General features: G+C 40.4%; 1 protein-coding gene across 1 annotated transcript in view; it reads right to left on the reverse strand.

Annotated features, from left to right (window-relative positions):
- Positions 1–10,298: 10,298 nt before the first annotated feature.
- The window catches only part of LOC310951037 (eukaryotic translation initiation factor 3 subunit H), a 65,515-nt gene continuing 60,640 nt past the window's right edge, over positions 10,299–15,173 (reverse strand). Inside the window, exons 7-8 of the mRNA XM_083919108.1 lie at positions 11,072–11,204; positions 10,299–10,610 (exon numbers count right to left, since the gene is read on the reverse strand). Coding sequence (XP_083775234.1) covers positions 10,516–10,610; positions 11,072–11,204 — 228 coding nt within the window. The 3' untranslated portion in view covers positions 10,299–10,515. The remainder of the gene's footprint in view (positions 10,611–11,071; positions 11,205–15,173) is intronic.

Here is a 15,173-nt window from a genome sequence, read left to right on the forward strand (position 1 = left end):
CCCTCTGTCTTCCCTATTTCTTCAAGGAGTGTATTTGAAAGTTCATGTTGGGTGTAACTACACGCTTTTAACAGATATTCATCATCAGTCACTGTCCCAATTATCTTTGTGTGGCTTTCAACAAGGTCATAATCTGTCATATAAATGATCTCATGTTATACAATGGTAAATGGGATGTGAATAATGGTTTTCTGAACTGCTAAACAGGATGTGGACAGCATTTTACACTTGCCTCCAGCGTACAATTGTACCTGATTATGTACCTAGACTAGGTGTCTAGTTGCAGTGAGCCAGAACGCATAACATATTCTCCCTTTTTCTGCACATACCATGTGAAATCAGTCCTGTGCAGCAAAACATATTCATTCTAAACGATGGGTGGGTGAACGATTCAGAAGTTGTCTTTATTGAGTAAATGGATCAGGTGCCAAACCAAATACAGTGAGACGAGCCTCCAAATGGCAACCTTTTTATTTTTTAGAGTTCCTGGAGTGAGAAGACGAACAAGGAATGACCAATTTCTGCTCTGAAAATTGTGGGAATGTATTTCAGCTGAGCCTAAGGTAAGCAATGTAGAAAACGCTGACACTTTAAGAAAATTTACAACTGTTTGGCCTTGGCCCATGCCTCTCTGGCAGAGGGTTTAGAGAGCATCAACCTGATTTTCCCTCAATCACCTGCAGGCAATCATGACCTTACAAAAGTCTGTTATGGCTGCTATAAGCTTAGGCTCTATCACACTCCCATAATAACAGGTCGGCAGTTGCATCCAAGAGGCATAGCATCACCCTGCAGATGGCGTGGGCGAAATTGAATAAAATATTGTAGAAGGGGGTAAAAGTGCAATCTGCTTTGTTTATTGATGTGCATGTGATCATCTCTGGAGCTGCTCAGGATCTCACCATGAGATTTAGTTTTGTTAAGAATCCTTATATGTGTCCTGCTGGTTTGATTTACACAGCAGGTGTCGTGCGATGTGCTATGCGTGGTTCAGGTCACAGGTGGAGGCAGCGAATCATTGTGCCAAAATAATGTGATTGAATGTCAGTGGGCTTGCTGCTTACTCAAAGGAAATAAATGGACACCTAATGACAAGGTTCAGGACCAACATTTGTTCTAGTCAAAATCTGTGAGGAAAGAAAAGTATGCAAATAATCATAATAAGAATAATAATAAAGACAGTCTCTATTCATTGGTTAAATTTGTTGTAGTCAGTCTTCCAAGCTCGGAGGTGATGTGGTAGTACATACTGCTAAAAGGTCAGTGACAGCTGCTCTGTGTGCCTCTGACAGTTTGAACTTGTATTAACAGTGTGAACACACATTTTTAGAAACAGTTAAGTATGCAAAAATGTAATTTCTTCAGCATTGGTGCACTCCAAATGTTAAAAGCCAACTGTGCAGATATTTTCTGCTTCAGACAGAAGAGAGAAAATAACATCCACTGAGTGGCTGTACATGTTGCTGCGTATGGTAAAGTCTAACTTGGTGTGATGAGTCAAAAAAAGATGATAAATTGAGAGAGAAACAGTGAAATCACGAATGAAAGAGAGCCCATTGATCAAATTTTCACAGCACGTACTATGTACATAATTGAACAGTGCTTAGCATGGAGCCTGTGGTACCATTTCATGCTGTGCATAGCGACACTATAGAAGATCTTTGGATCATATAGCACTGTTACACTGACAGAGCAGCTTTGAATGATGCATCATCATTTACAGTTTCCTCTTCGAGTGGTCTCCATTGAAACAGCACACAACTGTGCTGCATTCTCACCTTCAAACTCACAATAAGCAGCAACTGGATTGTGTGAATTACGTTGTCAGACAGATGCAGAAGCATCAAGTGTACTCAGAATGCCCCAGAATTGATTCAGGAAGTTGTATATGTAAGATAGATTCAAACTTGGAAAAGGAAACCTAGTTGCAGAAGGAAAAGCTGTTGCAGGACAGCGATGAACCTTTCATCTTTTTTGGGTTGAGCCCCAACATGTGTCCTGGGACCAGAACAAAAGGCAAGCAACAGTCAAAGGATTATGTTCCACTGGAGATGAAAGGGATATAAGTTGTTTTAAAGTCCAAAACAAGATATTAGGGACAGAGTTAAAAAAAAAAGAAAAGAAAAAAAGAAAAGAAATAAACAAAAATATTAATTTTTTTATATCATGTGATGAATAATTCCAATGTAAAAGGATGTTCAGTACACTAGTCCTGCTGTTGCACAGCATGAAAATAAACATACTTAAATTAGGTGCTGGTTTTCCCTGAGAATGTCTGTGTGAAACAGACAGGCTGCATTGAACCTAGAGTGAGGAGGAGTGAATTAATAAGTGAACTGAATATTTGTGTTTACCTGCGACAAAGAAATATTTAAATGCACATCAGTCATTCTAAGGACACAAGCTGAAACCCAGGCATGGAGTGCATGATTGAATATCAAAGGGGAGGGTGCTATCAGCATTTATCTTTGAGATTCACAGCTCGGAGATAAGGTGCTCTTTAATTGTGGGTCTGTCTATTGTAGGTCGCAAGCATCCCATCAATCACTGTGCCCGGGGTAACCTGGCACTTCCAGACTTAGAGGAACAGAGGGAAGATGATCATGAATTACAATAAATATAAGTCAGCAAAAAAAAAAAAAGTTTCAAGGTTTCAACAGATTATAGATAGCAATACTTGCAGTGCTGAATACAAGCAACAGACTTAGCATTAGAATAGAAGAAACAGCACGTGCTCCAGTAAATACAAGCTACTGGTGTGGTCTTCGAGGACAATGGCCAGTATATCTGTCCAGAGTCTTACTGAGACACAGCTGGTGTGTGTTGTGGTTTGGTGTACAGCTAAAGGGTTCAGTCTCCTGTTGTAGGTCAACACTCTAGTCTCTAAAACTCTCTGGGGCACACAATCTGTATGGGGTCGACTCATATCTAGGTGAGGTCCCAGACTTCAAGACTACCGCTTAGATATCTCTTTCATCCAGTATCTTCAGAATAAAACTCAACTCACAATGGGGGAGTCCGTCTGCACGTTTAAACCTGCAATAATTGATTTTTTTTTTTATCAACATGGCAGCAGAAACAAGCTGTGAAAACATCGACACATTATCACCTTAGTAGTTGACATAGTGAGCTTGTGAGAAAACAGTTGCCTTTCTACACACCTTGCAGATATGGAGTAACACTAGCTTTCATTCGAAGTCGTGCTTCTGTGTATTTCCACTCTCCTTTTAACTCTGTTTTTGTCTCCAACAACTCCTGTGGGAAACCTTCAGCTGCTCAATGCTCCATTATATTCAGCAGCTAGTTGGAGCATCTATGTCTGTCTTTTGGTTTTGGTCCTGCTGTTGAGAGTGAACCAGAACAGTAAAGTTCAGGCTGGAAAACTAAAACAGCGAGCTAAGAAAAATGCTAAAGTGGTCATTTGAGCCAATGTTAATATAGAAAAAAATATGCATGATAGCTGCTTTAAAAGGAATTTGTTTTAGGAATACTTTTATTCATTTCATTTATGTCAGAGCCCCTAAGATGGAGACTTTTGGAAATGCTGCTGATCCTGTTTTATTTTGAAAACTCCAGGGTTGTATTTTAGTCTGGATAGGCAGAAACCGACTTTTGGAGATGTTGATGCAGACACCAAAATATAAAGCCAAACCATTATAGCTAGGCCTACATACTTTTTATGATTTCATCCTTCTTGTGTAGATACTCCTTTTCTTTTGCCATGGTGATATATAATGCCCCAGATACCGCTCTAATGCAGTAACTCACTGTATTTGTTGCAACAACTCCAAACCTGTGTTTTCCAACGCCTTCACCAACAACCTTATACTCGTGTGTTGCTTTTAATAACCATTCCACCTTTATTGTCGGTCCAAGTTAAGAAATTTGTAGTCTCACTTTCAGATTTATGTTCTGTTCTTCTGAAGTATTTTTTAAATTTTCAACCGCAGAGTATCTGCTTCCTGTTTACATATGTATTATGCAGTTTCAGGAGTGTTAACATGGGTGGAAATTATTTCTGATGCTGTGCTAAAATCCTGTTTTTGATTTAGCCGTAGGTGAGAAGATTCGTACCACTTTCATATCTATCTTTAAATTATGTAGCAATAAAGACAAGTGGATGTTGTAGTTGTTGATGCTGTTGCTAGAGATGCTGGAAGGCGTATTTTTTTAATTTGTGAGAGGGTAAAGCTAGCTGTTTTCACCTGCCGCCAGTCTTTATGCGAAGCTAAGCTAACAGACTCTAAGATGTGCCTATATATTTACTGTACAGACATCAATATGGTATTGATCTTATTACATAACTCTGTGTTTCTCAAAATGTTCAACTCTTCTTTTAAAATAGAAAACAAGAGTATGCCACATTAAAATCCACATGGCAACTTGGGCATGGGGAGTTTAAGAAGAAACAAATATGCATAAAAAAGATCATAATAGCAAATTCCCTTAAAAAACAAACTAATAACTAACAGATAGACAGATAGATAAATGGACACAAAGGCAGTTATTTTACAAATCCATCTTGACCTGCGAAACCAAGACGTCAATAAAAACACAATTTATTGTGTGCAACAGCCAAGGCCAAATCTGAGTATCAATAGCAGAAAGACAAAGCCCAGCAGAAGATTACATGTAACAGGTGATTGATCTTCAGCAGGAGGACATCCAGTACATTTGTTTTAGTGGCTTGGGGATAAGACAAGACATAAGTGATGGAGTGGGATGACAACAATGCACCGTAGTCTTGCCTGCAGCCCACGGATGCATGTGACAGACAGGGTATCATGCTCCGAAACCCTCCTTGAAAGGCTTCTGTTGCTGCTGCTGTTGTGGGGATTAAACCAGCCTCATAATGGCCTGTGGGATTTGTGCCACTGCCGGGTGACAGCCATCGAATTGGGTGGTAGGGAGAGACAAACTGCAACTAGAACACAGTGCTTAATCTATACGGTTGCCAATCACAGTGCAGATCTGTTGACCATGGAGAAAAAAAAAGATAAGTAAAATATAGAGCTGCTTCAATGGCAGATAGAGTGTTGTTATGTGAGAAAATGTCTTTGGACATGTGTGAATAATCCCATAAATGCTAAACTCCCCAACCGTACCCACACCTCATCCTACAACTGCATCTGGCTTCCTTTCCGCTCTTGTTTTGAGGATTTGCAAGATTATTTTTCCACGGGAACTACTTTACATCCTCAACAGCTACTCTATACAGGATCCACAGTTGCCATGGCAATATCTGTGGCAGAAAAAAAGAGAGGGAGCCAGGGAAAAAAAGAGAAGAAGTATTCAGAGTTGACAAGGAAATAACTGGTTTCATTATATTCACCCAGCTGATTCTCTCTATCACCAATGACGGGGCAAAGGCAGGCACGGTGAAAGAGCTTCTGTTTGTGTTTGAGTGGTCATAAATTACTGCTGGGGTCAGGGCTGTGCGGGCCGCACTCCGTGATTAAACGAGACCAAACTTATATCCCTCTGACATCTCCCAGCCGCCTTCTCAGGAATCTGAAGGTGCAGAGACAAATCCCATAATCCTAATTAAGTATTTCTTCCTATTGCGGCGTACAAAACGCCTGGCTGTTTACACAGCTTAAGCCCTCATTCGGTTCCCATGCTCAGTTCAAATACATATGCTTAGCGTAATCTCAGCAAATGTTGAAGAGAAAAGTGACATCACAGTGATAAAAAAAAAATAATATTCGGGAGAGCAAATAAATATCACTTTGGAGGAAGAGGTGGAAAGTTTAATCTGAAGTATTGCGTCAGCAGACCACACACACAGCTTCTGCACTGTGGGTGAAAACATTTATGAAATGTCTTATTTGAGGATGTCATTCTCATTTTCACTGATTCACAGTAGTCTCATGGTCAATTGAGCAGAAAAGTGTGGGAGTGCAAATTGCAAATGCAGGTTTCTGCGTGCTTCTTTCTTCCAAACAGTTTAACATTTCACAACAAGTAGCACAATGAAGCAAAGAAACACTGCACTTCTAAATCCACAACAGTACCTCAAGTGGGAACAAAAGGTGAAGCATCTGGACATATGGAGGGACTGAAGTGTGTTTAACATCAAACAATCGCAGTCCAATTTGCAGTGTGCGAGGCTGAGACATTCAGCACATATGTAGAACAGACTTTGTCAGTGAAGTGTGTCCATAAGTTGTAGTTTTAAAACTAAAAGATATCTGCATATTCACAAATTGTAGAGCTTTTATATAGGTGGAAGACATTTTTAGTACTTTGACATAATTAACAATGATAACACACTGTAAGGATTATATATGTATGTCATTTAATATGATTGTAACCGTTTATACAACAACTGCAAATGCTTTGAAGGAAAAGTGATAAAAAATAGTTGAATCCCAAAATCACATACAATTTTTCTTCTTATGCGACTGCGATCTCCTGGTTAAACTCGTAAATAATCTATCTTTAACTCTGCTTAACAAGACAGTCAACAGTTAATGTCATGATTTATATGACTGTGGAGTATAACCTCCGCTCTATTGCCCTTGAGCCCTGTCGTGACTGCATGATTCAGTCCAAACTGCTTTCCACTCCAAACGAAATACTGTCACTTTAAATACAAACTGAACTCCTGTCACTGTGTTTGCACTCTGCAGGGACGAGCAGCGCCTCAGCGGCTTCACACAAAGCTTGTGGTTCTATTGAGGGCATTTGAAGTTTTGTAATTCCTCACACATCTCAGGATTAGGGACAAAGGAGGCTGTGCCCGAGTCAGCCTTCAAGGGCAACATCACCCTACAGCGCTGCTTCGGAATTACAAACAACACAGATTCACCTTAAGCAGAAGCCACCAATCAAAAGCCAATCAATACCTGCCAGGAAGAAATGCCTCACATCATACAACACATCAATCACAAGCACAGGTGTGCCTGTCAAAGAAGCAAATACCTTAATTAATGGATATCAGCTGAGCCCTCTGTTGCAAATGAATATTTCCCATCCTGCCAGCCTGTCGGGGAAACATTTCATGATTTGGGGAAGAAATCATTTCCGGCTCAAGTGTAGCTGTTCCAATAAGCTTTCATCATGTTGGTTGACTTGTAATTATTGTTAATGACATTGTGCTGATGACAAGCAGGAGCATGATAAGTTATTACTCGACTAGGCGATGCTGATGACAAGTTAAATAACATCATGCGCTGAATTAGATGATGCTGTTTAACCACAGGTCCAGGAAGAACAACTGAGCACACAATAAGATAGAGCTGCAGTGTAATTATTCTACAATGAACCACACACTGGCAGCTTCTTTATTAAAGGGAGCGAGAAGAGCCATCATTCAGCTTCCTGTTGTTGGGTGGAGTGGACACTGGTGACAAGCTCCACAAAATAAGCTGATGTGAAGACTTGAGGAGTAATTCTGAGATATGCGATACACTGCAGGGGATCATCACCAAAACAGCTTACGGTTACATTCGAGATATTTAGCTGGTGCTCTCATGCAGAAGGAATTATAGTGAGTGAGCTGGTAGTTTCAGACTCTAGCCCAAGGACGCTCCACAGGCCTGGTTACTGATGGACACGCTCGATGTTACATCAACCTATAAGTTATGCTTTAGTGAAATGCCAGAAAAGTTTGTTTCAGGTCTGAAGGGTACAGGACTACCATAATGTTCCCTCTGGGCTAAATATGATGTTATTGTATCATTAAAAATGGAAAGGTTTATTTCAGAAATGATTTCTAATTAATTAATATCTCATGTTTTACTTTTACTTCAGTTGTGGCAGATTTACAGTGCTACAGTGGTTTTATGGTAGACAGTATATTTTTGGACAAAGCAGCAGGGACTTGTTTAATTCAATGAAAATCAATACAATTTAACTTTAATTATCGAGGGTGACTGTACGCCGTAGTCCACCTCCCAGGCTGAAAATACATAGCTTAAGTAAGTTCTGGTAATAAATACAAATACTAATAAAAGAAATACATTAGGCCTTAGCGTTGGCTTGTATTGATAGTATAGTCTAGTGGACAGAATTAAAGTGTACTCAAATCCCTGTGACACATTGCACTTCTACTCCAGACAGAATTGTTAAGGTGGGCTTCACCACCGGCCCCTCAGCAGCCAGGGTTTTGGAGAGATGCGACCATAGAAATAGCATAACAGTAGAACGGACATTCTCATTCAAATCAACATAGCATGATGGTCAGACTTGCAAATGCAAAGAACTGTGACCATTGTAGTGGGCTACCGCATAAACTGCTATATAAACCAACTTGCGGCAAAGTTTACGACAAACTAGCACTGGAGTACGAAGCAAGGAGAGGCGTCTTTTGTGCACTCCATTGTCTCGCTGCTGGAGAGGAATTGAGGGTTGCTGGATTTAGTTGCTTTCTATTTTTATTGGTAAATTGTCAGATTATATTCAATAAATGATAGGCCAAAATAGAGTTAACAAACTAGTGATGTTTAACTGTCTTAATGTTTGTTTTTAGCCGTGCATGCCAAGATGAACATAAAATAATAGACATGCTGTATGTTTGTGTAGTCACTGAGCCTTTATGTTAAAGTACTGTTAGGTGCAGCCTCTGAGAGCTACTAGCATTCTTGTAGATTGAAGTCTTTATAATGCTGTATGTACTCAGGACTCTGTAGAAAGCAGTATTGACCCTGGGTGAAATAAATAAATAAGAAGTTCTATAGCAGATGGTAAACAGAATAAATTACTTTTAGAGGCAGGTAAACAATAGGAAATTGCTTCCTACAAAGTGGTCAGGTAGGTTCAATATGCTCTTTGATTTGTCACAAACAAGTCAAATCCCTGTTTGACTTTAATAATTATTGTCATCCTCTGATAAACCAACAAATACAATAAAACAGTCAAAGGACTTTCAATAAATGAATTATAAATATAATAAGTGAAAGAGTCCAGTATTTGAAGAAAGTTTATGATCACGCATGGCCAATGGCCATCAGTCAACCGTTTACATCCCACATCAGCTGGATATCAAACAACATACTGTAGTTGCGTTCTTGCAAGAGCTGACAACTCACATGTATAAAGCGGTGTCTGTCTTTAACCGTAGCTCACATTCATTTCCATCAGCAACCCCAGAGCTTTGATTTATTCCTCAAAATCCGTCTCGCTGTGTATTTTATGAATAAACTTCCAAATGATTTGCTCCCCTGTTGTCAATTTCTCACAAATGGTGTTAAATAATTTATCGGATTTTGGCAATTACAGACACAACCAAAAATAAGTTATGCCACTGAGTGCAGACGACAGGTTTTCTCAGTTTCATTTGGTTCACCTGCAGTTCCTTCAAATGTCTTGAGAAATCAACAACAAAGACATTTGTTTCGAGCCAAGCTTCATGATTTGGACTTTATTTTTGCATCCAAAATATAAAAATGGGGCTAATTGCTACCTGTGTGGGGAAAAAGGTGGCTTCTGGTGTGTTGTGTAATTTCACTGCAAGACAACAAAAAAAAAAGATAATCAAAAGTCTACTTAGTGCAGTAAGACAGTGTGGGCTGGGTCATGTAACCAGCATTTCATTTGACGCTCAACTTTCACTGATAACTCAGCTGACTAGGATATCCTAATTCAACCATGCAAACAGACACTTCCAAAAATACACTAATAACTGGTTCCACTGATGAACTGCAAGAAGAAACGTATGTAGCAATGAAATCATCCATATGTAATATGTGAATTTCTGTGTTGTGTAGAGCCAGACAATATATCGCTATCGGTCCATCCCAGACATACCGGCGTATGTGGTGTGATATGTGCCAATATTAAAATTTAATTGGCGGGGCTTGGGGTGATTTAGAAATGGTGTCATTACATAGTTTGTCCAGCAGAGCGTGGACAGTAGTTGAATGATACCGAACATACTGATATATATTTAGTTATCAATTTTATTTTGAATCTTTATTTTTTCTGTTTATTTCTAGAATTGGTTGACAATGTAATACATTTTATATATTATGTTAAATATTCCTTTGCAGAGTCATATTTGCACAATCCACATAGAAAAGGTCCATTCTCATTACAGCTCAAAGATTCACTATATCAGCGACCATTATCAGTAATCTGCCAAATATTCCCCCGACAACGGTCCCATATCAGTCGGGCACTAGTACTATCACTATTTTGTTATGTGCAAGTCCCATTTAAGCCTGGCTGTATAGTTTATAAAGCTAACCATTTTTACAGCAAAACAAAAAACAATGCCTAAGTCTAGAAACTGCAATTACCATGAAAAAGTCAAATACAGTTCAACTGTGAAAACACATTCAGAGCCAGAGAACATGTAGAGATGCAAGACTTTTATTTAAATGAAAATCAGGTGATCTTCAAAGATCATTTTGTATCCAAGATGGAGCTAGGCATAAAAACAATGAACACATTCTTAGAAAACAAGTAAAGATGCTGTGTTTTTCCAGTCGTCTTCAAGGTGGTTTTGCGTCTCTGTCACCATTCTTTATCCCCCCTCTGTGCATCCTTTCCCCTTCTTGCAGTTTCTCTTGTCTAGTTGGGGCCTTGGAGAGCCTCCGCCATGAACAGCTTCCCGAGGTTCTGCGAGGTGAATTCCTTCACGTTCTGACAGTAATTGTTAATTTGCCCTGTTGGAGGGTAGCCACATGCATTCACGCGGCCCCACACAAAAACACACCCACAGATATATATATATGTACATACATACATTTATACACAGACATGCACACAAACAGGCAGAGGCGGGGAAGAGGGAGAGGGAGGGAGAGAGAGAGAGAGAGAGAGAGGGGGGAAGAAACAGAAGAACAGCAAAACATGAAATTAGTGGAGAGCAGAGTAAACGGAAGGATCAGAATGTTGTCAGAAGGCGGGGGAGAGCTGAATAGCGTGAAACAGCAGGGAAAGGGGCGGTCGGGTTTGAGATTGAGTCAATAAACTTTAAATTAATGTAATTTCAAGATAATGGCGGAGATAATTACAAAACAGAACTTGAGCTCCTGTGAGGGAAGTAGAGGCAGCGGGTGGAGTTCTGGGGGGGGGGGGGGCTGTCTCACGCTGTTCATGCATGTATGTGTGTGTGTGTATGTACCTGCAATAAGCAGCGTGTCCATGCGTGGTGGAGGCTGAGGGGGCTTGAACATTTTGCTGATGTCCTCTTCGGGCAGTGGGGGCTCCCCTCTGCTCTGTCGTTGGGTGTTCTCCTGCTGCCGCCTCTGAAGGTACTGGAGGGAGGGACAAAGAGAAAAATTGGAATTAGTGGAAGTGTGTGTGTGTGCGTGTGTGTGTGTGTGTGTGTGTGTGTGTGTGTGTGTGTGTGTGTGCGTGTGTGTGTGTGTGTGTGTGTGTGTGTGTGTGTGTGGTGGGGGCACTGAATGTGGTAAGGGAATAGATGGTTATAGATAAAACAAGATAGAAAATGAGAAGACGGGATGAGAATGTGAAAACAAGCGAAACAATGACATCAGGATGGTGAGGAGTGGGAGTAAAGTAAATGAGAAAAGAGGTATGAAGTTAGAAAACCAGGAACAAGAAGAAAAATAAAGCGAGAGATGCAGAGAGCACAAAGTGGAAGCGGATAGTAAGAAGGAAAAAAAAGTAGGAGGAGGACAGATAATGCCAACAGTAAGAGGAAAGAAGTGAGCTGTGCAGAAAAATGGCGATGAAAGAAGAGATGGAGAAGAAAGAGAAGAATTATCAGTGCTGACAGGGATGGGGTGATATGTGGAGGGCTGATAGTCGTAAATCAGTGAGGTGCCGGGTCTCTGGAGATCCTAAAAGCCTTGTTAATTTGGCAAGATGGAGGAAAGCCTGACTGACCGACGGAAGGGGAGGTTGCGGCAGATGGGGAGCAAAAATGACATGGGAGCAGGAGTTCTTTCAGCACACATCCCACAATGCACCTGTATCAGGTGACTGAAGCTGACAAAAAATGCTACGATGAACAATAAATAAAAGATATGTTTGTTCGAATTAATCGCTACTCCTACAGTTTTTTGGTAGGAGTAGTCACAGTCATGCATCACAGCATGACTGTGCAAACAAACAAGCAAACAAAAACAGTTTTGCACTCCCACCTTCCATATATAAATATAGACATAAGATTCCTACCCCCCCCCCCCCCCCCCAACCCCCATTAGAAGCAAAAGTCAAAGTACAAGGAAATCAAATAAATCTAAATTAAGAACAAATATGAAACAACCTCCTTTGAGTCAGCATTCAGAAGATGCACCTTTCGATGCTACCTTTCCCAATTTGTCTTCACAAGCTGCTCAGGCTCTGTCCAGTTGCATGGGGACTGGGAGGAAAGCCGTAGTGTTCATGTCCTAGTTTAGTTGAGGTTGTTTAGCTTTGGCTATATGTTTGAAGTAGGTGTCTTGGTGGAAAATAACCCCGTCCCACGTCACAGTTCTGTTACTGACTGCCGCAGATTTCTCTATTTATTTAACCCTCTACCTTCACAAGCCTTCAAGGGGCAGCTGCAGAGAAGCATTCCCTCAGGATGCTTTTGGAAACACCGTGACCCATGCTGGGATGGGGGGCTTTTGGCCTTAACAGGACCGGACTGGTCTGAGGAACTGAGACCAGAGTCGGACTGGGTCCAAATTGCACTTAGTCTAATCGGACCAGGTAGTGTCTTGTTCTACTGCGGCGAGCCTGTGTAGGGCAATATGTTCTAATACTTGAGTGGATCCGAATGGATCAGAGCGCACTCAGGATCAGCTCGGACCACTTGGTAAGTCATAATCAGAAGAATAATATTCAAGGAAATCAGTACTCTATGTAAAATAAATAAATATATTAAATGACAAATGCATGTTTATTCAGATATTAAATTAACTAGAAATTACAATTATTTTCTGTCAATCATTTCTTGGGGTGTGATTCTAGGACTTTCTCTATTATATTGTTATTTTTATCATAATTATCGTCATTATCACCACTACTATTTTTTACTACTACTATACTGTTGGACCACATGGATCATGTTGTTGATTGTGCTGTTCTCTCTATTAAAGTCTGTTTGGGTCGACTGATCAGGTATAATAATCCATGGGTGCCTTTCAGATTTCAAATCTATTCATGTCTGGTTCCGGTAGTTTTTCCACGAGTCTGTGTCGGACCAGGTCATACATGCACTCTACATTGGACCATTTTCAAAAGCAATAACGCTCCGACTGATGACCTTTTTCTGAGTTGTCATAGACTTCTCGAGAGCTTTGTATCCATTTAGCACCTACTACAAACAAATACACTCCCAGACATGCCTTGGTTTTAATTTCATGTGTATATTTTCTGTTTATACATCAAAACTAATTAAATGGCTCAGAAATAATGACTTAGAAAATATTGCTGAATCATCTCATGGTAGCTGAATTATATCATTAACTATGAATCATGACTCCTTGGTTCATAAGATGAACATTGCTCCATACCTAATCTTCAGCAAAGTGTAGCCTGCGTCCATCGGTGAGAAAATCAAATAAAAAGGAAAATTGAAAATGAATAAATCAGGGTGGAGTGAGACATAAATTTCCTGGTACAAAGACTAACTTGGCCACAGATTGTGCCTGTGAACCTCCTATTTACCAAATTTAGAGAGCTATAAATGAAAAATGGAGTCCTCTAAAGCACGGCGCCTTTCGCAACTTTCTATGATGATTAATAAGGTTCCATTTGTCTGGGAAGCAGCTGGGTCAATAGCACAAGATTACACGGAGCAAGTAGTGTAAGTACTTAGTCTGAAAGGTGTAATAGAGGCCCACTTTCTCTGTCTCTGTGTGCGCTGTTTGTTCATTCTAGAGAATCAAGTGAAACATAAAAAAGAGCAGACACCATTAAGGGGGTTGTCTGTGGGATATTTTGTATGATGTTTGTGTGTGTTGTGTGTTGTGTGTGTGCCCACGTGTAAGGAGTAAGGCTTGCGGGCTGTGATGATGAGGAGGTCGGTAGGGCAGAATGATGGATCATAATGGCTAGAGTGTAGATGATTGGCCCCGGGATGTGTGTTTACGTAGGTGTGTGTTTCTTCGTGGCCCAGGTTGTGAATGTCTTGTGTGCATGCTGGGGCTACCTGTGCTATCAGATGCATGCTTGTTGTAAGCCTGTCTAATGTGTCTGAGCTTGGAAGTGGCTCTTACCGCTGTTGCTGACTCAGCCCCGATGGTCATTAACATTTCAGACATGTCCTCATTACCACTTGCAGAATAATGACAGAATAATGTAGTTCTTTGATCGTAGGTGTATGTCTGTGTGCACCCATCCAACACACATCAGCAGATAACCTTGTGCCTCTACGCTTCCATTTTCCTGAGTAGTGTGTGCGTGTATGACCCTTTGTGTATGCATGTGTTGCCAAATGTTTATGATGCATCTGGCTGAGGTTGTAATTGCAGATGGTACGTGGCTGACTTCATCTGCGTGCTTGCGTGCGTGCCTATGTATGTGCGCTTTGTTCAAGTCTTGTTGGTGCTTCTGAGTTTGTTCTTGTAGGTGGTATGTCTATGTTTCTCTTGAGTGTGTGTGGGACTGTGTGTTTTACAAAGTGTTACTGCTGCTGCTTTTAAACAAAGTTTGAGTTTATAATGTATCTCACTGGTACTGAAAAATAATAGAATTGAGGACTTTCCCTTACTGATTAAATTAAGGAAAGGCTCAGTTTATTAATACTTGCTTTGGTTCTGAATGTATCAGCTCTCCATGGGTGGTATTTGAAGTATGTCTGAGCATGACTCATGGTATTTAACCTTCTGAACCTACTCTGCTTCACTTAAGGATAAATAAATGACAGACGTAGCCCCTGTAGTGATAAAATATGTCTGTCTTGTCCCCTGTACTTTACAGCTCATGTTCTCAATCTTGCCTCAATTGTAGGGCATATATTTATATGTGAGTCAACTAATTGCTCTAAAAGATGACCAGTTGCGACCAAGAAAATCCTTGGTGGGGGTGGGCTGTCCTACTCCATTGTGAGGTAATTAGTAGCAATTCATAATACCCTAATAGTAAAGTAATGAGACTTGCAGCTATACAACTGAACCCTTCACCAGACCCCATTTGACCGAATATAACTTGGACCCTGCACACTTTGGGTCCAATGTTCAAATCACAATCATCATTGTTAGCAGATGGTTAATAAATAAAACTCAAATATATGAACCCAAGACAATGTCAGTAGAATCAGGTCCAGAGCT

Source organism: Echiichthys vipera (assembly GCF_963691815.1).
Source record: "Echiichthys vipera genome assembly, chromosome: 8".
NCBI classification, from domain to species: domain Eukaryota; kingdom Metazoa; phylum Chordata; class Actinopteri; order Perciformes; family Trachinidae; genus Echiichthys; species Echiichthys vipera.